The following is a 23,707-nucleotide window of genomic DNA, read 5'->3' as shown; positions in this document are numbered from 1 at the left end:
TTCTCTGTTCCTCAGTTACCTCACCTGCAAAATGGGGTCTGAGACTGGGAGCCCCACATGGGACAGGGGCTGTGTCCGACCCGATTTGCTTGTATCCACTCCAGCGCTCAGTACAGTGCCTGGCGCACAGCGATTAATAAACGCGTTAAAAAAGCCCAAGCAAGGATAGGATAGATACGAGATCATCAGGCCAGGCACAGTCTCTGTCCCACCTGGGGCTCACACCTAAGGTGGATGGAGACCGGGTATTTATTCTCCATTTTACTGATGATGAGACTGAGGCACAGGGTGAGTTTCTTGCCTGGGGTCACATGGCAGGCAGTCGGCGGAGCAGGGATGAGAACCCCGGTCGTCTGACTGTCAGGCCTGTGCTCTTGCCCCTCCCTAGGCGGGGTAACAGAAGGCTAGGTCTCTGGGTTTCTCAGATCCTTCCGCTGCCTTGACTCCGGGGTGGGAAACATTGGGTCACCGCCACCACAGGCTGCAGGGTGAGCCGGAGGGTTTCCTTGGCCCGCTGGGGAGCAGAGAAAGGGAAAGGAAGGGAGAGCAGAGCAGCGGGCCAGGGAGGAGAAAGCGGTGGGCATTCCAGCACGCCGAAAGGGTGCCGCCTTGCAGATAAGGGTTGTCTTTGCTTGGACCCATCACAGAAGGTTGTCCATTTGGATAAGAATCTTTGTCTGCGTTCCCACCACCAGAGGCCTCTGAGCATTTGCGTGTGGTCCCTTTTGAGCAGACATTCACAGGCTACCTCTGGCCTGGAACGCCCTCCCTCCTCATATCCGACCGACAATTACTCTCCCCGACTTCAGACCCTTCTTGAAGGCACATCTCCTCCGGGAGACCTTCCCTAACTAAGTCCTCTTTTACTTTTCTTCAGCTCCCTTCTGCATTACCCTGACTTGTCCCTTTTATTCATCCCCCCACCAAGCCCCACAGAACTTACATATATATCTGTAATTTATTTATATTGATGTCTGTCTCCCCATTTAGACCGTTTATTGTTATAAGGTACCAAGCGCTTAGTACAATGCTCTGCACACAGTAAGCGTTCAATATGTATGACCGACTGACGAGGACAAGGAGAGGGAAGCTGTCAGGGGTTGTGGCGTGAAGAATCTGTAGGTCTGGACAGCAAGATGGTGTTTGTTTTCTCTTATTATGGTATCTAACCTCCATTAGCATCCAAAGGTTTTTACATAAAATTCCTGGAATGTTAAGAAGCGATTACTCTGAAAAAAAAAAAACCAGAGCAGCTGTGGGTGTGGCTACTGCCCGGTGAAAAACAGAGAGACACATTATTAGGAAGATTCACTTTCCCGTAAGTATAGAACAGGCTATAATAATAAAAATGAATATGTAGGCACAGAAAGCCAAAATATCTAGAACGTTTGAAAAGTCTATTGTTTATCCTCAGATAAATAAGTAAAACCTTTTAAATGGAAGACAAAATCAGCATAGATCCTGGATTTTGTGAGGCAATGATGAAGATAAAATAGTTGTGAGGAAATTGTTATGAAAACCATTGTTGAGGCTGATTTATAGAATACCTCATCCTGTTAGTAAAACCTTTTTTTATTTCTGTCCTTTATGCCTTGCTTAAGAGTTTTTTGTTGCATATGACTCGGGGGTGTAATAAACCCCCCAAATACTGCCTAATAATTATGGTATTTGTTAAGCGCTTACTAAGTGCCAAGCACTGTTCTAAGCGCTAGGTATAGATACAAGATAATCAGGTTCATGGGGCTCAAGTCTTAATCCCCATTTTACAGATGAGAACTGAGGCACAGAAAAGTTAAGTGACTTGCCCAAACTTATCACACTGCCAGACTTATCACACTGCTGATAAGTGACGGAGTCAGGAACCCACGACCTATGACTCCCAAGCCCGTGCTCTCTCCACCGAGCCACGCTGCTTCTCGTGCATTTCATCTAGCGCTTACATGTTCCCAAAGCATTTTCACACTTATTTTCTCATTTAACCTCCACATCAACCTCCACATTTTACTGCTGAGGAAAATGAGTCACAAAGAGAGGTTCCGTGATTTGTCCGAGGTCGAACAGTGTAATACTCTGCACACGGTAGTCACTCAATAAATACTGTTGATACAGCTACTAAGTGCCCGGGAGTGTATAATAGAATTGGTGGACTGGATCCCCGCCCCCAAGAGGCTTAGAGTCTAGTTGAGGAGACCAACACTAAAGTAATTTACAGGTAGAAGGAAGGAGAAGGAGATTTCCAGAATTCATCTGAAGTCCTGGCCTAAGCTCTTTTCACCCTGCCAGACTGGCTAAAATCATAGCAATAATAGTAATGGCACCTGTTAAGTGCTTACCCTGCGCCAAACACTGGGGTTGAAACTCGAAACAAGATAATCAGATTGGACACAGTCCCTGTCCCACATAGAGCCCACAGTCTAAGTAGGGAGGTGAAGGATTTAATCCCCCTTTTACAGATGAGGAAACTGAGGCATAGATAAGTTATGTGACTTTCCCAAGGTCACACCACAGAGAGGTGGCGGAGGCGAGATTAGAACACAGGTCCACTGACTCCCGGGCCCGTGTTCTTGCACCGGGCCACGTTAGGTGTTGTGTTTCGGTCATTTTTTTTCTAAGCCGTTGGATGGTTTCTTGGTTCAAGTCAAAGACAAAACTTATGAATGAATGTCCCTCTTTTTGGATGCTGACATGTCGCGTGATAAAAGTGAGAAGTAAAAGTAAGCTGGTGTACAGGTAAACATGGCTTGTAAGGTCTGTGCGCAACAAATGCCAACCGTCTTGTCTATCGGTGTCTTTCTAGGTTACTACAACAATACTACAAAAGTGGCCGTGAAAACCCTGAAGCCCGGCACCATGTCTGTTCAGGCTTTTCTGGAGGAAGCCAACCTCATGAAGACCCTTCAGCACGACAAGTTAGTCCGGCTGTACGCTGTGGTGACCAAAGAAGAGCCCATTTACATCATCACAGAATACATGGCAAAAGGTGAGCGGCCCCGACCGCCTCAACCGAGTGTGGAAGAGGGTCACGAGCGTATCGGAAAGGACAGGTTATTTATCCTCAGGTGACCCGCTAAAAACAGAATTCAATTTAATGTTAGAGTAATAATAATAATAACGGCGCTGATTAGGTGCTTACTACGCGCTGAGCGCTGGAAAGAGACACGAGAATCGAAACAGGCAATCCGTGTCCCTCGTAGGACTCGCAATCTAAGAGAGAGGGGAAGCAGAGATTTTACCTCCCACTTTCCGGAAAAGGGAACCGAGACCCAGAGAAACGAAGTGACTTGCCCACGGTCACTCAGAAGGCCAGTGGTAGAGCTGGGACTGGAATCTGGCTTCCCCAGGCTCCCTGATCCTCAAACATACGTTCTTTCCACCAAGTCGGACCTTGTTTAAATGGGTCGCCTCTCCATGCCTGCGTCCCAAGCAACGAGGTCTCAGACCACGATCAGACCACCAGCCCTGAAACGCTGCTGGTTGCCGGCCGCCTCTGCTGGTTCTCTTCCAGCCGTGGGGTAGGGATGACCACGGGAGACCAAGCAGCTGCACCGCCACGAGCTGAGTGATAGTAGCCATATTCGGGGGCAGAGAGGATGCGAACATCTGTCCGATTTGTGTTTCCCCTCCAGCTCGCCCCTCGGGATCAAACGATCCCCAGCGGGAGCTGAAGGAGAAGCGGCAGAGGTTCTGGAAAAGGGAACAGTTGGCTATTCAGCCCCTGACCAGCCCAGGGCGGGCCCTACGTTCTCTGCCCAGGAGGTCGGCCCCTAATAGCAAGGTTCCCCTTTCGGCCACCTAGCACTTACTCAACTGGAAATCGGGTAATTAAATCGGGATCAGGGTTGAGAGGACAGGCCGAACCGGAGAGGCCTGAGCTCTTTGTTCTCCAGCCCAACGAAGCATGGGGCTCTTTGATCTGGCCAGATCTCCTCCGAGGGCATTTCCCCGCAGGACTCGTTGGGTCACTGATGCCTCGGGCTCCCGTGGAGCCGTCTCTTGGGGCGGGCTCCCGCCTGGCACAGACATTCAGGCGAGGAAGGTCAACCCGTGCCCGGTGTCAGGCCCTCGAAATCCAGCGGGAGGAAGGTCAAGGTGTGGAAGCCCCAGCTGGGGAGGTGGACGTAACTCAGGGGTCGGAGGAAGACCCGAATCCCCCACAGCAGCACGTTCAGGCCAGCCCACCTGGATGGCGGCGACCTCGGTGGTCACGGTTCACTTCTTCCTTTGGAAGCAGCACTGACCAGTTCCTTCTCGCCTCAAACAGGCAGCCTGTTGGATTTTCTCAAGAGTGACGAAGGTGGCAAGGTTCTTCTGCCAAAGCTAATCGACTTCTCTGCCCAGGTAAAGTAGCCCGGGAAAAGCGCCTTCCGAGGCCATCCGGGGTGTCGGGAAGCAGTAGACCCTGCGTTCGTTTCCCGGCCTCGCCCTTCGCCGGGACGACGAGTCGCCTGTTCTGAGAGGTTGCGTTGGTCTGGACGTTCCCAGTTCTGGCACGGGAGCTGGTGTCCGGTTCTGGGGTTAGCGTGTTCCTGAGCTAGATCTGAGGGCCCACTGGGGCATTGTGATGGGAAGCAATTTTAGAAGTCCCAGCTAGCCAACCACAGGGGGCTTGGCGGGGAACTTACCAATGCCACAGCGGGAGGATTCGTGCCTCTGCAGCGGCTGATTGGATTCCATTCAGTTCCCTGGCCGCTTTTGGGCAGGATTGGATTGTGTTTCATTTAGACTCTCTGTGGTGCCGAAGGGAACGGCAGAGGAAAGGTTGGCAGATGGCCACAGAGCACCATTTAGCACGATGTAGAATTGTTGAAATTCCAGGGAAAGTACTGCTTCTTCTTCCCTCCCGCCAAGGAAAATTCAAATTCAGCCAGCCTCCAGGTCCGCATGATCTGGGCCGTGGCTTCCTCTGGCTTCCTCTAGAAGCTAGATTCAGAAATGGCCCGGCAAGGGTGCGGGTCCACCTGCCTCGACACTCTCTAATTATTATGATGGTATTTACTAGATGCATACAGTGCATTATAAACTGTTCTAAGCGCTGGGGTAGAAAAGTTGGTCAAGTCGGATACAGTTCCCGTCCCACAAGGGGCTCACAGATAAGAAGGTGGGAGAACAGACACTGAATGTACTTTCCAAGCACTTAGCACGGTGCTCTGCACAGAGTAAGCGCTCAGTAAATACCATCGGATGAGTGAATGGATGAATGAATTTTACAGGTGAGGAAACTGAAGCGCAGAAAAGCGAAGGGACTTCCCCAAGACCACTCTGCAGGCAACTGCCAGAGTTGGGATTAGAACACAGGACTGCTAACTCCCAGGCCTGTGCCCTTTCCCTTAGATCACACTGCTCTTCTAATCACTGTGCGCAGTCAGAGGGAATGTTGGTCCACATCCGACTCTTCCCCTACCTTCCCTAACAGTGTCCTTCTGTTTCCGTTGCCTCGAGTTAGGTTGCCGGTTGTCAAAGTTTTATGATTTTCATAACCTATTGAGTTGGGTGCGGCAGCAACTTTATGGGAGTTATAAGACTAATTTGGATTTTTTTTGGAACGAACACACACGCAAGCCACAAGGATATGGGTAGCTCACCAGAGTCGTGTGTGAGTCTGCAGACTTTCTGGCCAATTAGAATCTACCCAAGGATGGGAGAAGAGCTGGGGTAGGATCCGGGGAAAGGGGCAGGGGGACTGGGACTCTTCCGTACCCGGATCTCTGTAGTGAAGGTGAAATCTTGGTAGTTGAAGAGGCTACTCGCTGACGGGCCGCTTCGAGAAGGGGCGACTGAGCCCGTGTGGGACGTCGGGTGTTTCCGAGCCAGGTGGATCGCCAGTGGAGGGTGGTATGGGTGGGCGGCACCGGGTCTCCTGACTCCCAGGTCCCTGCTCTTTTCACCGGGTCGTGCCGCCTCTCTCCACCGATCATTCGGTCAGTCGTATTTCTTGGGTGCTCACTGTGTGCAGAGTCTCAGAGGAGCGCAGCGTTAGAGTCGGTAGACATGGTCCCGGTCCCCGAGAAGCTTGCAGTCTAAAGGAAGGGTTTACAGTCTAATGTCAGTCTGGTCTCCTACTTCATAGGTGGGGTGGTTTCTCTGATTCCATTTGTATGGCATTTCGTGTGCTTCCGAGCCCAGATGCCCAGACTGGCGCAGTGATTGATGCCTGACCAGGTGGGAACCTCCTTAACCATGGCACTCAATATAGGTGGATGGATTGGCCTTCCATATCAAAAATAATACTAACTGTGGTATTTGTTAAGGTCTTACTGGATGCCAAGTACTGTACTAAGTGCTGGGGTAGATACAAAATAATCAGATCGAACACAATCCCTGTCTCACACGGGGCTCTCACTCTAAATAATGGAGAGAATAGCTATTGAATCCCCATTTTACCCATGAGAAATCGGAGGCGCAGAGAAGTGACTTGCCCGAGATCAGACAGCAGGCCAGTGGCAGAGCCAGAATTAAAACCCAGGACTCTGATTCTCGGGGCTTGTGGTCTTTGCACTAGGTCACGCTGCTTTTCAGACACTGTCTCTGCTCCACAGAGTGCTCAGAGTCCATATCGAGGGTAAATCAGGCATCTTAACGTTTGCGCCTCTTGTCCTCCTCTGTAAAAGGGGAGTGGGACTCGCAGTCGCAGAGCTGGGGCAAGAATCGGGGCCTCTTGACTCAGAGTTTCCTGCTCTTTTCACTAGGCCGTACTGCTTCCAGCAGGCCGGTCCTCCAGATAATTAATGCTCAGTAATAATAATAATAATAATGATGATGGGCATTTAAGCGCTTACTATGTGCCAAACACTGTTCCAAGCGCTGGGGTAGATACAGGTTGTCCCATGTGGGGCTCACAGTCGTAATCCCTGTGTTACAGATGAGGTAACTGAGGCACAGAGAAGTCAAGTGACTGGCCCAAAGTCACCCAGCCGACAAGTGGCGGAGCGAGGATTAGAACCCACGACCTCTGACTCCCAAGCCCGTGCTCTTTCCACTAAGCCACGCTGCTTGGTCTGGGCAGTGTAATAAATAATGTAACATTTTCAGTATGAAAATGTATAAACCATGACCCTCTCAGAGCCTGTTCCAGTATAGAGCTTGCATTCGTGAACTTCTTGTTCAAAAATGAGGGTCCCTACCTATGAGTGAGCTCATTAGGGTGCAGAGTTGCAAAGGCAGAGCTGGTTCATTTCAAACTTCTGAATCCCTCGGAATGAGGCAGATTCATATCTCTGTCCCTTTCCCTCTGTCTCTCCCTCTTTCCGTCCTTCCTCTCCTGTCCCCTCCCCTCTCTCCCACCGTGCCCCTTCCTTCCACCAGGTTGGCCTGCGTGTCAGGAACCCGGGATCTAATTCTGCCTGCTGAGTGACTCTGCACAAGTCACTTAACTTCTCTGTGCCTCATTTTCCTCACCTATTAAATGGGGATTAAATTCCTTTCCCCCCCACCCCCCTCTAAGATTGTGAAGTTCATCTGGGACAAGAACTATATCTGGCCTGATTGTCTTGTGTTTACCCCCAGCATTTAGTACGGCGTTTAGTACATAGCGAGCACTGAAATATTATTATTATTTGACCCACCCACGGAGTGGGAGGCTGACTGGTCTCTTCCTTTCAGAGTTAGTCTATCATTTTCATGTTTCACATCTCCCTCGGTGACATTCTGAAATCTGCCTTGCTTTCTTTATATGCCTCTTCTCTCATTTTATTCCCCCTTCTTTATGCTCTGGGTTTCCCTTGCTCTTTTTCCGTCTCCTCGCTTTCCCCTCCGCCGTCCCGTTAGAGGAAGGTGGCGCCTTTTCTCCGGCCCCTCCCGCCCCCTCTGGCCCCAACTGTCAGTCCCAGATAAATTCCGGCCCTGCAGGAGCTGAGAGGAAGGGAAGCCCGTGGGGCGGCGCGCCCAGGCCGCCCTCTGAGGAGTGCGGGAAGGGGAAAGGCTTTGGCCTGGGTGGGGTTTAAAAGCTGGCCGGGTTTGAGTGGCATCTGACCCAGGTCCAGGGAGGCTGTTGAGATCTGAAGCTGTCGGAGTTCCCTCCCGGCTTTCGGCCTCTCTGATTCTCTCCGATGGCGGGTAGGATGCCCAGCGCTGGCGATGCCCGACGGGCGGCCTGCCCGTCTCGTTCACTCGCTCACCTGGGAGGGCGAGTTTGGCGTGTGTCTGCTCTCCTCAGGGTCATTTCCCTGTCCTTTCGCTTTGGACCGTTAGCCACCCCATCGGTCCCAGTGCTCCGCCGCTCTCACGTTACTCTGCGGGGGTCCGGAAGACGTCCCACCGTGGCGACGCGGGCTGTGGGTTGGGATCGAGACGGTGTGGGAGAGGCCGGGCAGGGGCCGGGGATCTCGCGTCCCCTAGATCTCTCGACAGTGGGAGTTGTCGTTCGGCGTTCCCGGCAGCCGGCCTCGGCTATTTTCCACGCCGTCTGCCACCTCGGAGAGCCGATCCCCCCGTCGGCTCTTGGGAAGTGAGATTAGCCCAGTGTCGCCATCCAGGGCCACTGTTGCTGAGGAAAGGAGACCTTCGCACCAGCCGCCCACGTCCGGGCCGACAACCAGTCGGACCCCACCGGTCTCACCGCCTTCCTCTGGCCGGTTTGCGTTTGTGAAAGTACAGACTTCTGGTAAATTGTCGTGCAGTGGGCTGCTCTCGAGAGCCTTCTTCCCTATTTGAGTTTCTTGTTTTCATTCTTTCCGAGCATGCCCCGCAGCAGCTGCTTCTGCCAAAGCCTCGTCTTAACCGTCGGCCAAAATGTCAGTTCAGTCCAAACTCATCCGTTTGGGCGAAAAGAGGCGACGCCCTGCCTAAATTAATGCAGAGTCTGAATTGCAGAAGCGTTTCTGTAAATGCCAATTTTGACCATACCGTGTGTGTGTGTATGTGCACGCGTGTGTGTGTTTCTGGGTCGGCCTACACATAAGTTCCTGGTACTGTCTCTTTAAATCTTTCTACACCGACCGGAGCCTCAAGTTCTCTGTGTAGATAAGGATCTAATTATCAATAATTCCAGATTAGTGGAGTCCTAATTGAGGTTCTGTTGAATTTATGAAAAAAGCAACCTTAAACACTCCTTGAAGAATCATTAATAATTTATTTTTAACTTGGTTTGCAGTGTCCGTGAGCTGTTGCATCAACTAAGCAGTGTGGGAAAGCACTGAAGCCTGGTGGAAAGAGCATTGCCTGGGAGTCAGGGGACCTGGGGCCCAGTCCCAGCTCCGCCGTTTGCGTGCTGTGCGACCTTGGGCAAGTCATTTAACTTCTCCGTGCCGTAGTTACCTCCGTAAAATGGGAATTCACGGAGCCCCATGTGGGACAAGACTGTGTCCGACCTAATTATCCTTCATCTACAACAGCTCTCTGTACAGTGTCTGGCACATAGTAAGCACTTGACAGATGCCACTGGGCGCGGGGGGAGGGGAAAGAACCCAAAAAACTAAAGCTCATATGGTTTTTTCCTAAGCCTCGGGTCTGTGAAAGGACATTCCAGCTCCACGGGCGGTGTAGATCTTGGTTTATGTTTTCTTTATGTATCAGGCTCAGTTCTTCATTAGAGGCTCTCGAAGGCCGAAGAATTGTCTTGAAACAGAGTCTGTTGTCCTAGCTCTGCGAATGTCCAAAATTAGCATATCCAACTGAACGTACTTGAAGAATCGCCAAAGAGTATCGCACGGCTTTGGAGAAGGAAACAGAATGGAAACGATGTCATTTTAAATACTGTGCAAAACTGGAATCTAGAGTTATTTTGGCCTTGGAGATTAAAAGAGCTGATCCACAGCATATTTCACCAGTAGGTCCTCCCTCCCCTCCAAACCCCGCCTCCCTACTTCTTCCCTGTCCGAAAGGTGCATCTTGACTTGGGAAAACGAGAGGGAAATGGGGGACGGAAATGAGAATGCGATGCATTATGAAAAAGACAATGAGCCAATCTGTTTTCGCACTCACGGGAGGAAGGTGCCGGCAGAAATATGAAATGGTAAACCGAGTGCCTTAGTGCAGGGAGCAGTCAGTCTGGTGGCTGTCACTTGCTTAATCCCGGCCCAAATACTGCTGCAGATCTGCCTCCCATTCCATCATTCGGATCCCCGCTCGACTTCCAGATGACCTGCCGTTCCTCAGTGCAAGCCCTACTGAGGCTGGAGGGGGCGGTGAGGTCGAGCGGGGGGATCATTCTGTGAGCATTTGCACGGGCTCACAGCTGCCAGCGATGAGCCGGTGATTAGAAAGAGGGATAGTGTTGCAGCTCAAAACAGTTTTCCTTGGCCCTGAGATGAATGGTGGCTATTGTTAATGCCAGGTGAATTTTCATCCATTCCGCCAGGGTCTGAGACAGATGATGCCTGCTTTCTCCTCTCTCTCTTTCTCCGTGGGTTTGGGCGTGGGTTGGGGAGGGGGAGATATGGGGACAAATGGTCAAGGATCTCATCAGAACTGTAGCCATTACCCGCTTCGACACAACACGAACGGATCGTAGCTCCAAGGGCTGAGTTTTGAGGTATCCTGTGTCAGACCAAATGGACCTCACTAGCGGCAACTTCCAAATAAGGCTTAGATTGTAAAATTCTACTGAATTACAATCCAGTAGACTGGAAACTCCTTGAAGGCTGGGATCGTATCTGTTTACTGTACTTTATTTTCCCAAGTGCACGGCGTTCTACACACAGTAAGTCCTCAACAAATACCATTTTTTGGTTGACCGAAGGCCACTCTCGGCCCCTCTGGCTAAGCCCCGAGGAAAGCGGGGAAGGTGGGAACTCGCTTCTCCCCTGTTTTTTGTTTTCTCCTTTCTCATTTTTACCTTCCATCATGGGCCAGGCTTTTTTTTTTTTCATGGTATTTGTTTAGCGCTTACTATGTACCAGGCACAGTTTTAAGTCCTGGGGTAGATACAAGGTAATCGGATTGGATGTAGTCCATGTCCCACGTGGGGCTCACAGGTCTTAGTCCCCATTTTTCAGAGATAACCGAGGCACAGAAACGTCAAGTGACTTGCCTAAGGTCACACAGCAGACAGGAGGTTGAGACGGGATTAGAACCGAGGTCCTTCTGACCCCGGGGTCCCCCTGGTCTATTGGCTAAGCCACACTGCCTCTCTGTGCGGTTTCCCTGTCCCGTCGTCGCAGACGTGACTGTCCCGGGGTCAGCCGAGCAAGAGTTGGCCGGAGGAGGGTGTCTGTCGTTATACCGTACTCTCCCGAGCGCTTAGTACGGTGCTCCGCACCCAGTAAACGCTAAATAGATACGATCGACCGACTGAGGATGCTCGGCTTGATTTCTGGCCCAGATGGGTGCCATCTCGCCTATGACGAGTTAGGCAAGTTCTCCGGGCCCAGTTTGGCCCGTCCCCCGGGACCCCTCATCCAGTGAGCAGACTGGGGAAGGCCGGCGGCCGAGGAGGTCTCCGGCAGTCGTTACCGAGCGCAGCCGATCGGCCTCGGTCTGCCGAGCCGCGTCGGGAGCCCCGTCGGCGGTTGTCTTCTCTGCCCGTGCCTTTCGGCGCTGAAACCGGCCCGTCGGTAACGTGAGCCTAGAAACCGGCCACGCCACCCGCCCTGCCCCTTCTCATTCTGAGGGGCTTCGGCGAGGAGCCGGAACCCGGGAGCCAATCCCCTGACTCTCAGCTTGGATCCAGAGCTTAGAGCGGTGCTCGGCACACAGCGAGCCCTTAACAGATACCGCAATTATCATAAAGCACGAAAGGTCGGCTCGCGTAGCCAAACGGGACGTGCCCATCCGAGGGAGGCCGATCCGGTTTCGTTCGGCTCTCCCGACTGCCAGATAGTCTTTGCTTAGCTGAGCTTTCGGTGTTCCTGCCCCAGCCCCCGGGGCTGACGGCGGCCATGCTATGGCGATGGTGTCGGTGTGTGCCCGATTGTCCCCCCTCCCCACCCGTCACCTCAGGGCTGGGCATGTGGGGGTGCTGGGGCCCTCTCCTTGCCAGCTGCCTTTTGCAGGCTCTTGTGGTGACAAAGTGCCCCCTGGAGGAGAGGAGTGACTTTTGGTTGAAACATTCCCCGGGCATCGGTGCACAACGTGTCTCCATTCCCGCCCCCCTCACTGAAGAGACTGTCTGCCCTCTTGAACTTCGTTGTCGTCACTGGTTCCTGAGCAGCTTCAGGATCACGAGAAACTAGGCCTGAGACCAAAGACGAGTTTGGGGAACCGCGTGGCATTGGCCAGACTTTTAGATGGGCTCGATGAAATTAGCCCCGCAAACATCTTCAACCCCCTATTTGCTTAGGATACATCCCCTCCCCTCCCGCTGAGCCAAATCACTACACTTAAGATACTGTGGAGAGTCAACTCTTAAATAATAATAATCATATTGGTATTTGTTAAGCGCTTACTATGTGCCGAGACCGTTCTAAGCGCTGGGGTAGATACAGGGGAATGAGGTGGTCCCACATGAGGGTCACAGTCTTAATCCCCATTTGACAGATGAGGTAACTGAGGCACAGAGAAGTGAAGTGACTTGCCCAGAGCCACACAGCTGATAAGTGGCAGAGCCGGAATTCAAACCCATGACCTCCGACTCCCAAGCCCGGGCTCTTTCCACTGAGCCATGCTAGGAATCCTGACGGTGGATTCCGTAGGCAGACCCCTTATTTCTGCTCCCTCTGCCTCCAGCCGCCCGCTGTTTTTAGCACCCCTCCCCGACCCCCATCTCCCTCTAAAGAGAGAGGCCAGGGAGCTGGAAAAGGCAGGAGTGGTCTGTTCCACAAGGATGCGGCCGCGGCAGGAGACATCAGGAGGAAGAAGGTTTCAGGAAAATCAGTCAGGAGAAATTTCGAGATCCGGGCCGGTAGGAAGGGCAGAGCCAGTGTCAGAAGCTTCCGGCGGATCTCGTGACCGGTGGTGGTGGACTACAGGGATTCGACGGCGGGACACGGTGGAAGAATGGGCTGTGGCCCATTGCAGAAATTGATGCTCTGAATTCTGATCTCTCACCTTCAGGGCAAGCATCAACCACCAAAGCGATTAAACCAAGAACCAGGAAAGAAAAGATATTTCAGGTCCGTCTGTCTGTCCGTGTGTCTGACTGGCTCATTTCCTCAATGACCAGCCAATCCCGAGCAGGTGATTCTGAAGCTCAGCCACCAGAACAGTCTGCTTTTTCATGGCCCTCTTCTCTCTGGGGGCAGAATTTCCCAAGGTAGTTCTCTGGGGACACTTAAGGTGACCGTAGTTATTTTTCCCGAGGAATCCTTTAATGCTTTTGCGCCCTCCCTCCCCTCCCGCCCCCAGATCTTCTTTTAATCTCATCGGTCACATGACTGATCTAAGGGAGAGCTGCAGCTCTCTCAGCAAAAATGGGCACCAGGAAGGAGGGCTCTTCACCCACATGCTTCTCTGAAAGGGGATGATGGAGGGTTTAGGTATAAAAAGTGGCCCCGGTTTCAAAAAAGTAAAGCCTCGGTCCCCGCGAAATGCAGGACCAAGGTCTCCACGTATGTTAGTTTCTTGGATAATAGAGATTCTCAGGTTTTACTGGAGTCCAGTTATATTTTCTGGATTGCTTCTGAGAAAAAAATATTGTACGGAATCGGCGGCTCAGAGAGAATAATTGCCCTTTCACAGTTTCCTAGACAGCGGGAACTGCATTTGGAGAAGAGCGCCGGGTGCGGTGACAGAGTTCTGTTACCGCAGGGTTGTGTAGAACAGAACGGCAGCAGCCACTCTCCACTTGTCTTAGCCCCGTAGACTCCGCAGTGTCATATCACTTTCTGTGTTTTTTATGTAAGCGTTGACTGGGTGGGGGGCGGCGCGCATGGCAGGGGGCGGAGGTTTCTGCATGCACAAATGCACGCCTGGGCACGGGTGGTTCTGTTGCAAGTTGGAATGTTAGATCCTGTTAAATCGGAGTTCTGGGCAGCGCTGTGCCCTGGTGGAGGTCAGGATCCCGCAGAGGACCCTGGAGGCTGCCGTTATCCTGGGTGGCTTCCAAAGTGTGAAAGTAGAGGTGTGGAGCAAGCCTCTTTTGGTCTCGGCACTTACTTCCTGGGACCTCCTCTCTCTCCCTGGCACGGGTTGCTAGAAAAATCTAGAATCCACCAGGCTGTTGGTCCATCCACTCCCCCTCCCCACTCTATTATTCTGTCCTGCCTGAGGATACTGTGAAAACATTTCAATTGATTCTTGGAACCTAGATGAGTAGCAACAGTTGTCGTTTTCGGTACCAGAGGGGCTCCGATTTTGACTCTGCAGAACAATGAGCACCTCCGACGTGAAACCCACCAGCGGATTCTTCCTCACTACCAGCTCCAGCAGAACCCCAGGGCCCGGAGGGCCTTCTCCCCACTCAGCTTTGCCGATCCTATTCCCTCGGCTCCTTCAGAACCCACCTGCGAGGCCACCTCCTCCAGGAGACCTCATGGAGGCATTCCCGTCCTACGTCCTGCCCCTTTCAGATCCTCCTGTCCCACCACCCATTTCAGCATTCCTTTGCCCCTGTTGTAATCTGCTCTTTTTCATTAATATCGCTATCTTCATTTCTGTTTCTGCCTTCTTGCTGCTGCTTTTCAAGTGCAAGGGCAGGGATTGCCTCTTTGGCTTCTCGTGACTGCTCCCCCGGTATCTGGGCTAGTGCTCTACCTACCTCAACAGGTGCTCAGTAATACCGCAGATCACGATGACGGCGATATATCGATAGGCGCTCTACTGGGAGAGGCATTTGATTATCCTGGCTTAGACAGCTTCTGATTGAGGTGATGGATTGTTATTTGGGACTTTACTTCCGCTGGCCCCAGGGAAGACCGGGAAGCGGTAATGAAGGGGAGAGTCCCCTAGTCTACACTGGAGCTAGTGCGTGTCTGGGGCGAGCGGAGCTACTGTCCAGACGTGGCCTCTCACCTGTGCCAAGCTCTTATCTTCTCTGCCCGGTTGCTCATCTGTGGATCTGGAATAATGATATCTGGGCATCTCCCTCACAGGGTGTTTTGGGGATTTATTCGTACCTCGGAGGCTCTGCCGCAGATTAAAACTGTTGGGTAACTGTGGAATGAGAAGGAATTTGTTCCCATTAAACATTTTTTTGGAAGTGTTGCCAAAATGTCTCCAGCCGGAGATCCTGCTTGAATCTGCAGGCAGCATAATAACGGCTGTAAACGATGAAGTGGATTAAAGGATTCGGAAAGTGAACTGGGTTTTTTTCCGATAGAGTTGTTCAATGGCAAACAGTGCGATCCCTTTCTTTCGTGACAGATCGCGGAGGGAATGGCGTATATCGAAAGGAAGAACTACATTCACCGGGACCTGAGGGCGGCTAACGTTTTGGTGTCGGAGGCATTGAAGTGCAAAATAGCAGATTTTGGCCTCGCTCGAATCATCGAGGATAATGAATACACGGCAAGAGAAGGTAGGTTTTTTTATGATTATCATTATGGTATTATATGCCTAGCACCGTACTGTTCTTGAGATTGCGAGGCCCCCGAGGGACAAGGACCACATTTAATTTCCAACTGTGTATTCTTTCCAAGGGCTTATAGTACAGGGTTCTGCACACGGTCAGCACGTAATAATACCATAATAGTAGCTGCTATCACTAAGTGCTGGAGTAGATACGAGGCAGTCGGGTTGGACACAGCGCCTGCCCCACGTGGGGCTCACAGTCTAAGTATGAGGGAGTAGGATTTAATCCCCATTTTCCAGATGAGGAAAGTGAGGCACAGAGAAGTTCCCCAAGGTCACACAGCAAAGTGGAAGAGCTGAGATTAAAACCCAGGTCCTCTGACTCCCAACACCCTGCTCTTTCCACCAAGCCATGCTGCCTCAAGGATGATTTTCAGATTAGGCAGAATGCTCAGCTTTTTCAGAAGTGATTAGAGTCCATTTTACAAGAAATCTAGTTTGGCACAACACTGCAAAAATGTCCTACTTAAGCAAACCAAGAGAAGTGGCTTTATGAAATCAACCAATTTGTTCAACATTATATAATTATATAAAAAAGCCTTTCACCCAGGTCATGGAATGGGGTTTTCTTAATGGCACAGAAATTGATGATGTTCATTCTTCCTACTGAGGCAGAATTTAGGTACGATTAACTAGATAATTAGGCCTATTAACTAGATAAAGCCCACAGAACAGCAATAATAATAATAAAGGCCTTTATTAAGCACTGGGGTAGTGGCTACGAGGTAACCAGACTGGACCCAGTCCCTGTCTAAATGGGGTTCACATTCTGAAGAAGCCCCTGCGCATTCTTAAAAACATGAACACCAGCCTAAATGCTCTGCATTTAATGCGACTAATGAAGGAGGATCAATGAGCAGAGTGGAGGGTCATCAATCAGTCAGTTGTATTTCAGTGCTTACTGTATGCAGAACACTGTGTTAAGGGTTTGCCAGAGTACAACATAACAGAATTGGTAGACTTGTTCCCTGCCTACAATAAGCTGAGAGTCTTCTGACCCAATCTCCTCCCTTGGGGCAGGAGAAAGGTCTCAGTTACGCTTGGGGAGGTCTTAAGAATCTTTTTGTCCAGTTGTTCTTCAGCCCAGAAGGCCACAGTAACAGAAAAGCCTCCACATAGCTCGGATTGTTTCTCTTATTATTTACAAAGACTGTGTGCCTTGTGAGATTTTTAGCAGACTTGTCAGGAAAGTGTTGGCGTAGGCTCTGTAGCTGGTAAAGAAATCGTTTCAAAAAGTGGCTAGAAGATGGTGTTTATCACTGATTCGGTCAAGAACACCGTCTCCCTACGTGGAGTTGTTGTTCTCCTCCTCAGTTGGCTGCGGTGCCCCAAGGGCCCGTGAGACTGTCACAGAAGGAGCACTTGCAAATTAAATCAGCTGAAACTAAGCTTTTTGATTATGATTATAGATACGACGATTATTGTAAATGTGATTATTGTTATATTTGTTAAGTGCTCACTATGTGTCAAACACTGTTCTAAGCACTGGAGTAGATGCAAGTTTATGAGGTAGGATGTAGTCCCTGTCCCACATGGAGCTCACAGTCTAAGAAGGAGGGAGTGGGTTTTGATCCCCATTTTAGAGTTGAGTAAAATGGAAGCACTGAGAAGTTAAGTGACCCACATGGCAATTGGCAGAGCCGGGATTAGACCCCAGGTCCTCTGACTCCCAAGCCCATGGGCTTTCTCTCCAAGGAGGGTGCTAAAGTCGGGCCACTAGGCTAGTGAGTCAGAGGTCTCTGGACGCCCCCGGGAAGGAGAGAACAGAATGAGTGGACCAGTGCAGCACTGGAATGGGTTTCTAGTTGGGATCGAGACCCACGCTGTCGAATAAAGTCATTCCCTAGTGTTTCCAAGTGTCGACGAGATATGTTGAAGAGAAATGTGAAAGCCGTTCTGATCCGGCACCAAACCAAATGTCAGAGTGAAAGACTCACTAAAAACTCCGTGCTATGCCAAAAATTGTGTGGGTTTTGGAAACTTCAAAGCATTTTTTTGCATTACTTCCAGTGTTCCAGATTGACCGCCTTACCCTGGGGCCTGGGATTTCCTTAAACACAGAGGCATCCCTCTGCCGGGCCAGGATCATCTTCTGCCCAGAGCGGGTGTAGAGGTGGACAAAGCAGGCTCTCCCTTGGGGCTGCCCTTCTGGAACCACGTCTCTCCGAGAGCCCGCAGTGTCTCCTCTCCTCCCTGGTGGAGTGAGTGGGGTGAGAGGGAGAGGGCAGGAGAGATGGCAGGAATGAAAGTTGCTCCCTTCATTCATCACCCCCTCCCCCACAGCACTCAAGTCCAAATCTGTCTTTTCATATATATATATATATTCCCTGCCCACAGGGAACGTGGCAGGGAATGTGCCTGTTTATTGTTGTGTTGTACTCTCCCAAGCGCTTAGTACAGTGCTGTGTACATAGTAAGTAGGAAGCAGTGTGAAGAGCACGGGCTTGGGAGTCGGAGGTCATGGGTTCTAATCCTGACTCCACCACTTGTCTGCTGTGTGACTTTGGGCAAGCGACTTAATTTCTCTATGCCTCAGGTACCTCATCTGTAAAATGGGGATTAAGACTGTGAGCCCCATGTGGGACAACCTGATTACCTTGTATCTGTTGCTTAGAACAGTGCTTGGCACATAGTAGGCGCTTAACAAATACCGTCATCAGTATAGTAAGCGCTCAATAGATACAATTGGGTGAATGAATGAACCGCCCCCTTCCCAGATGGAACAAGAACTCCGGAACTCGATCCAGACAGGGGATAAGGAGCAGTTCAAATCCTAGAAGGGCTGGAGCGGCAGGAGGTTCTCTGCATCTCAGACCCTCTCCTTTCTGCTGCCGCCCACCCCCGGAACTCACAGTTTGCCTGGGGCCCATCAAAGCTCCAAATTATTTGGAGCAATATGGTTGATTTTCATATGCAACTCTTTCACAGAAGCCTCCCAAGTGAGAAAGACATCTCTCGCTGGAGCAGACACGCTCAGAAAACAGTTGGCCCCGGTAAAATCTCAAGCGAGAGCGTGTAGGGCCAGCTCCAGGCGTGGTACCGGAGCCACACGGGGAGGAGGTGCTGCTGAGAGAGTGGGTGGATTCCTGGGTGCTGGCACGGAGCTGGGTGACAGTGAGGTCTGTTGTTGGTTGTCGCTGGCTTTTTTTTTTGAAAATGGTATTGGTGAAGTGCTTACTATGTGCCAGGCACTATCCTAAGTCTTCAGTTTCGCAGCTGGCCTGCATGTTTCCCCTATTTATTTGGGTTAAGCAGGGTGGTTCCCTTTCACCCACTGGTTTTTGTTGAACTTTAAGTGGGCAGAGAGAGTAACTTGAATGGTCTTTCCGGAAAGGGTCGGGGTTGCTCGTAGCCACATAAGCTGAACCTTTCTGTCTTGTTCCTCAGGTGCAAAGTTCCCCATTAAGTGGACGGCCCCAGAGGCGATCAACTTTGGATCCTTCACCATCAAGTCGGATGTCTGGTCCTTTGGAATTCTCCTGTATGAGATCGTAACCTACGGGAAAATCCCCTACCCAGGTAGGCTGTGAACCTGTTGGTTTTGATCGGTAGGAACTTTTAATGTCGCTGATGCTTTAGTGCCCAGACTGATATGGTTAGAAAAAATCACGGGACAGAATCTGCACCCTTACCTCCGGTAGCTTAGCTGAGGGCGGTGAGGCAGAAGTAGCTGACGGCACGCCGATTCTTGCATCCCTATTGGTTTGGGGCAGCTCAGATGACTCTGGCGATCTTCTAGAATTGAGAGCTCTGTCCGTTCCTTCAACCTGATTCACAAAGAGATGAATACAATTTCTAGACCGTAAGCTCGTTGCGGACAGGCAACGTTGTATTATATTCTACCAAGCAATGAGTATGGTGCTCTGCACACAGTAAGGGTTTAATAAATCCCACTGCTTAACTCTTCTCCTTCACATGAAATGACTGGCAGAAGAGGGATGAAGATAACCTTCCCGGGAAAGTAGCCTGTATTTGTCAGGAACGGGCATCCATCTCCGCTTTTAATAATAATTAATAATTATATTTGTTAAGTGCTTACTGTGTGCAAGGCTCTGTACTGAGCGCTGGGGAGAACACAAGCAGATGGGGTTGGAGAGAGTCCCCGTCCCGCCCAGGGCTCACACCTTATCCGTTAAGCCTAACTGAGGCTCGGAGAAGTGAAGTGGCTTGCCCAAGGCCACACAAAAGACAAGTGACAGAGTCAGGATCAGAACCCATGACGCCTCGCTGCTCCTCCTTTAACCACCTAAAAGCTAATGACTCCAGCTAGAATAGTTTCAGGTCACCTGAGCCTCCACGATCACATAGCTGCAGTCCACCGGTGCGTTTGTTTAGCCTGTACTTACACAAGCGCACTGAGCAACTTTACAACTGTTCCTCTGTTCACCTACAGTAGGGACAGCCGGAAGCAAGCCAGAGCCCAGAACCAAGGAGAGGCGGGGTATTTCTTTAAAGAGGCCAAAGGGTGCACGCGAACAGACCCCTCTCACCTTGGAGTTAGCGAAGGGAAACCGAAATAGCCTTCTTCGAGCAAGACCGAGCGCTTGCTGGCTCCGGCGTGGCTATGGAGGGTTTGCTCGGATCCCAGGTTACCCGTTTCCAACTACTGGGAGAGGCAAGAGCTACCTGGGAAGCGGCAGGCGGCCTGGATCTCTTACCCACTTGCGGGGAGGGAGGCAGGCTGGAAACGGGAGGGCAGAGGGGAATGGGGCAAGGTTTGTTTGCGAGCTTGATCCCATTCAGAGGTCTTTCCGCCGCGGTGTCACGTGTGCCTCAGGGAGGACCAATGCTGACGTGATGACAGCTCTGCAGCAGGGCTACAGGATGCCACGCATGGAGAACTGTCCAGATGAGCTCTATGACATCATGAAAATGTGCTGGAAGGAGAAAGCCGAAGAGAGGCCAACATTTGATTATTTACAGAGCGTGCTGGACGACTTCTACACGGCAACAGAAGGGCAGTATCAACAACAGCCTTAGAACCAAGACTCTTTTGTCCCCTCCCCCTTGGCACAGACAGACATTGCAAAAAAAAACAATGAAAAAGAAAAAATTCCTGGTCAGAATAGTTACTTGGCTGGGAGTCAAAAGCTGGATCCTGAAAGTAAGTTCAGGAAGACTATCCTCTCCACGGCAAGGCTGCCATGGCTATCTGCTCATACACTGTGGAGGAGGATAGGGTAGCTGAAGGCTAAAACTGCTCTTTGTGGTACCCTATCGACACTTATCTGCCTGCGAGCCCCGAATATCCCAAATGACACAAAGACCGGACCGGACCGCGCGAACAAGCGCAAACTCCCACCCACCATGGGGATGAATGAAAGAGTCTTTGGGGCTAGGGAGCCGGAAGACCCACTTTTTGCATTTCTCTAGCCCCTTTGTCTCACTGGGCGAGGTGTTCTTTTGCAATCTGTTGCTGTTAAATACCGTTCTAACACAGGGAGAGTATGCCTTCGGAGAACGCGACTCATCATCTTTCTTTTATCCCCTGCGGAGGGTCCATTCAACGGCTGTTAAATCCCGAAACTTGTCATGGCCAAACCTCCAGGTAAACAGCAAAACCATGGTATCAAAAAAGCCAGCATTATCCTTTTACAGGTGACAGGTGCATGGAAGGGATGAAAAAGTCATTTCAAACCACTTTTCCCGTGATTGAAATGCGCACGGTCAGACTGTGGCCTTAGAGCGGTAAGATTCTGATCCCTCCAAAATTGTCTTTATAAACTGGACTGTGCAGGGAGACGATCAAAATAGTAAAATGGCAAGAGTGCTTGATGAAATGCTTCAAAATCTCTGTGATTGCAACAGTGGACGTGCAGTGATGATGCAGCTTCGGAACAAGAAGGATGAAGTTGCAACTCCAAGATTTGCATTCCAAGACGTCTCTTAAGTGTGAAACATGTAGATGGTTATTTATAATTGTATGAGAGGCAAAGGCAGCAACCAAGGCTCTCTGTGCTACAAGCTTTCTTCTATTGCTGTTTGAATATGCTCCGAAGAAGCGGGCTTTATTTACTAAACTGTAATGAATTATCTGTGAATGAAAGAATGGCATTCCCTAAATCTGTAAATATCTAACGTTTCTACCACTTGATTATTTTTTATTTTAATAAATATACTTTTGGAATACCGTGTTCCCTCCTGGGTTTTGGCCAAAGCTTCTTCTGATTATCACTCATCGAGCGCTAACTGCTTGGGAGGGAACAACAGAAGGAAAACTCAGGTTTCACGGAGCGCAATGGTTTTTCTTTTCTATTTTCAGCTTTTCGCTGATAGATCTAGTGCCCCAAGCTACAGCCCTTGCTTGCCTTGCTTCCATTTCCCTCCAAATTTGGGTGCGGATGAGTGGCAAAGAAAGACTACGTGGTTACAGTGGTAAACTCGTCCTTCAGAAAATACCACTCTTCACCTAGATAAGGTAGCCCTACGACTCCTCAGCTGTTGCTGGTTGGGTGCCCAACCCTCTCTGTAAGTTCACTGACTTCGGGGACAACGGAATTAGAGTTCCTGGTCTCAAAGTCCGTACCATCGGGGTTTTCTGATTCCTTCCATTTTTGTGTGCTCCCCGGCACTCACTACAATGCTCAGTAGGGCACCTCCCCTTCCTGAAGAGAGCAGTGTGAAACTATCATACTAATCGAAGTGATTACCTTGTAAAAATGACAAGGAGCCAAAAACAAACAAACAAAAAAGCCTCTTACCTCCCTTCGTGAGAAGGCCTCTCCCGTTGCCGAAACAAGGAGACTTGGGAAGCAGCTGAACCTTGGCGAAAAGAGATATCGAGTAGAGGGATGTCTCTGCCTCTTGTAGCCGCCGCGCTGGTCGCCCGCACCTGGTACAACACCGTGAAAGGAAGCATTTTGGTAACTTACCTTCTGCCTGAGGGTGGCACGGCAACGTAAATACAGTATCCCCCCCAGAGTTTTAATCTGCGTGAGAGGAAAGATTTTTTCATTTCCAGTGGCTTAATTTCCTGTACTTAAGATGACCATCACAAGTAGTTCCCTACTCTTATTTATTTTAGGAAATCGGAGTGTTTCCCCTATTACATTTACAAAGTCTTAGAGGCAGTCTATTTGTGCCACGGTCTTCGCAGACCACTGAGTTAAAATAGGCCCCCATTCAGAAATGCAGATGAATGGCTCTTTACTGTAGGGAAGCTGCTATTCCTCTCACCAAGGAGAAAGCCCACGGTGGTTAACACCTATCTATCGACGCGATCACTCTGGGAGGACAAAAGGGAAGAGTATCCAGGAATAAAGAGAATGAATTATCTGAAAAAGGTTACGGGTGAAGAAGTGATAGTATACACTTGCAAATATCCAATTTGCGCTACAGCCCGATAGCATAGTGCTCTGCCTACAGTAAGCGCTCAATAAATACCACTGACTGCTTGATTGTTCTTTCTACCACATCCACTCGTTCGTCGTTCATTCGATCCATTGATACTTTCTGAGCGCTTACTGTGTGCAGAGCACTGTACTTTAGGCTGGGCCTGGTCGGCCTGTCCATCATCTCAGACCGTGACTCCTACGCCACAAAAGCTCTGTGACTTTTGGGGGCGAGAATCTTTGTGTCAGATGTACACGTGGTCATAGGAGGTGAGCGGCTGCCCTTCTGTCAAACCAGAGTGAAGGACTCTTACCTGACCCTTCCCCCGAATCTGCACCGGGAGCGATTCCTGCCGCTTCCACTGCTCCGGATCCTGGGGGTGGAACACAGTGGATCCCGCGCATCCCAGGAAGCTGACAAGGCGGAGACAGAAATGCCCTCCTGGGGGGAAGCCCGCTCTCTTCCCTCCCCAGGGAATCCCAAGGCCCAAAGTAATTCACTCCAGAAGGTGGAGAGGGTAGCCGTTCCTAGGTGAACCAGGACTGGCCCAGCAGCATGGTGGAGTGGATAGAGTAATGATCTGAGATTGTCCGATCCTCACTTGCCTGCTGTGTGACCTTGGGCAAGTCACTTTACTTCTCTGGGCCTGTTATCTCATCTGTAAAATGGGGATTGAGGCTGTGAGGCCCACATGGGACAGAATCTGTGTCCAACTCAATCCGCTTCGATCCGCTCCAGCCCTTAGTATAGTCCCTGGCACATAATTAGCACTTAACAGAGACTGAAGATGTTATTATCAGTATCCTTCTGAGGTTAGGCTGGGGAAAAGGTGGTCACTCACATTTTTTGGAGCATTGGCAATGAGTACAGGCCCGGGAAGACCTGGGTTCTAGTCCCAGCTCTTCTACGTTCCTGCTGTGTGACCTTGGGCAAGACGCTTCACTTCTCGGGGCCTCCGTTTCTTCATCTGTAAAACGGGGATTCAATCCGACTC

General features: G+C 50.6%; 1 protein-coding gene across 5 annotated transcripts in view; it reads left to right on the top strand.

Annotated features, from left to right (window-relative positions):
- The window catches only part of LYN (LYN proto-oncogene, Src family tyrosine kinase), an 89,327-nt gene extending 67,817 nt beyond the window's left edge, over positions 1-21,510 (top strand). For all 5 annotated transcript variants that reach the window (XM_029068563.1, XM_029068560.1, XM_039912478.1 and 2 more), the window contains exons 9-13: positions 2,798-2,980; positions 4,262-4,338; positions 15,175-15,328; positions 18,769-18,900; positions 20,159-21,510. In XM_029068563.1, the coding sequence (XP_028924396.1) occupies positions 2,798-2,980; positions 4,262-4,338; positions 15,175-15,328; positions 18,769-18,900; positions 20,159-20,361 (749 nt within the window). In that variant the 3' untranslated portion in view covers positions 20,362-21,510. The remainder of the gene's footprint in view (positions 1-2,797; positions 2,981-4,261; positions 4,339-15,174; positions 15,329-18,768; positions 18,901-20,158) is intronic.
- The last annotated feature ends 2,197 nt before the right edge of the window (positions 21,511-23,707 follow it).

This window comes from Ornithorhynchus anatinus, chromosome 7, assembly GCF_004115215.2.
Source record: "Ornithorhynchus anatinus isolate Pmale09 chromosome 7, mOrnAna1.pri.v4, whole genome shotgun sequence".
NCBI classification, from domain to species: domain Eukaryota; kingdom Metazoa; phylum Chordata; class Mammalia; order Monotremata; family Ornithorhynchidae; genus Ornithorhynchus; species Ornithorhynchus anatinus.
Note: the sequence above shows the minus strand (reverse complement) of the source record. Positions and strands in the feature narration are given on the sequence as shown.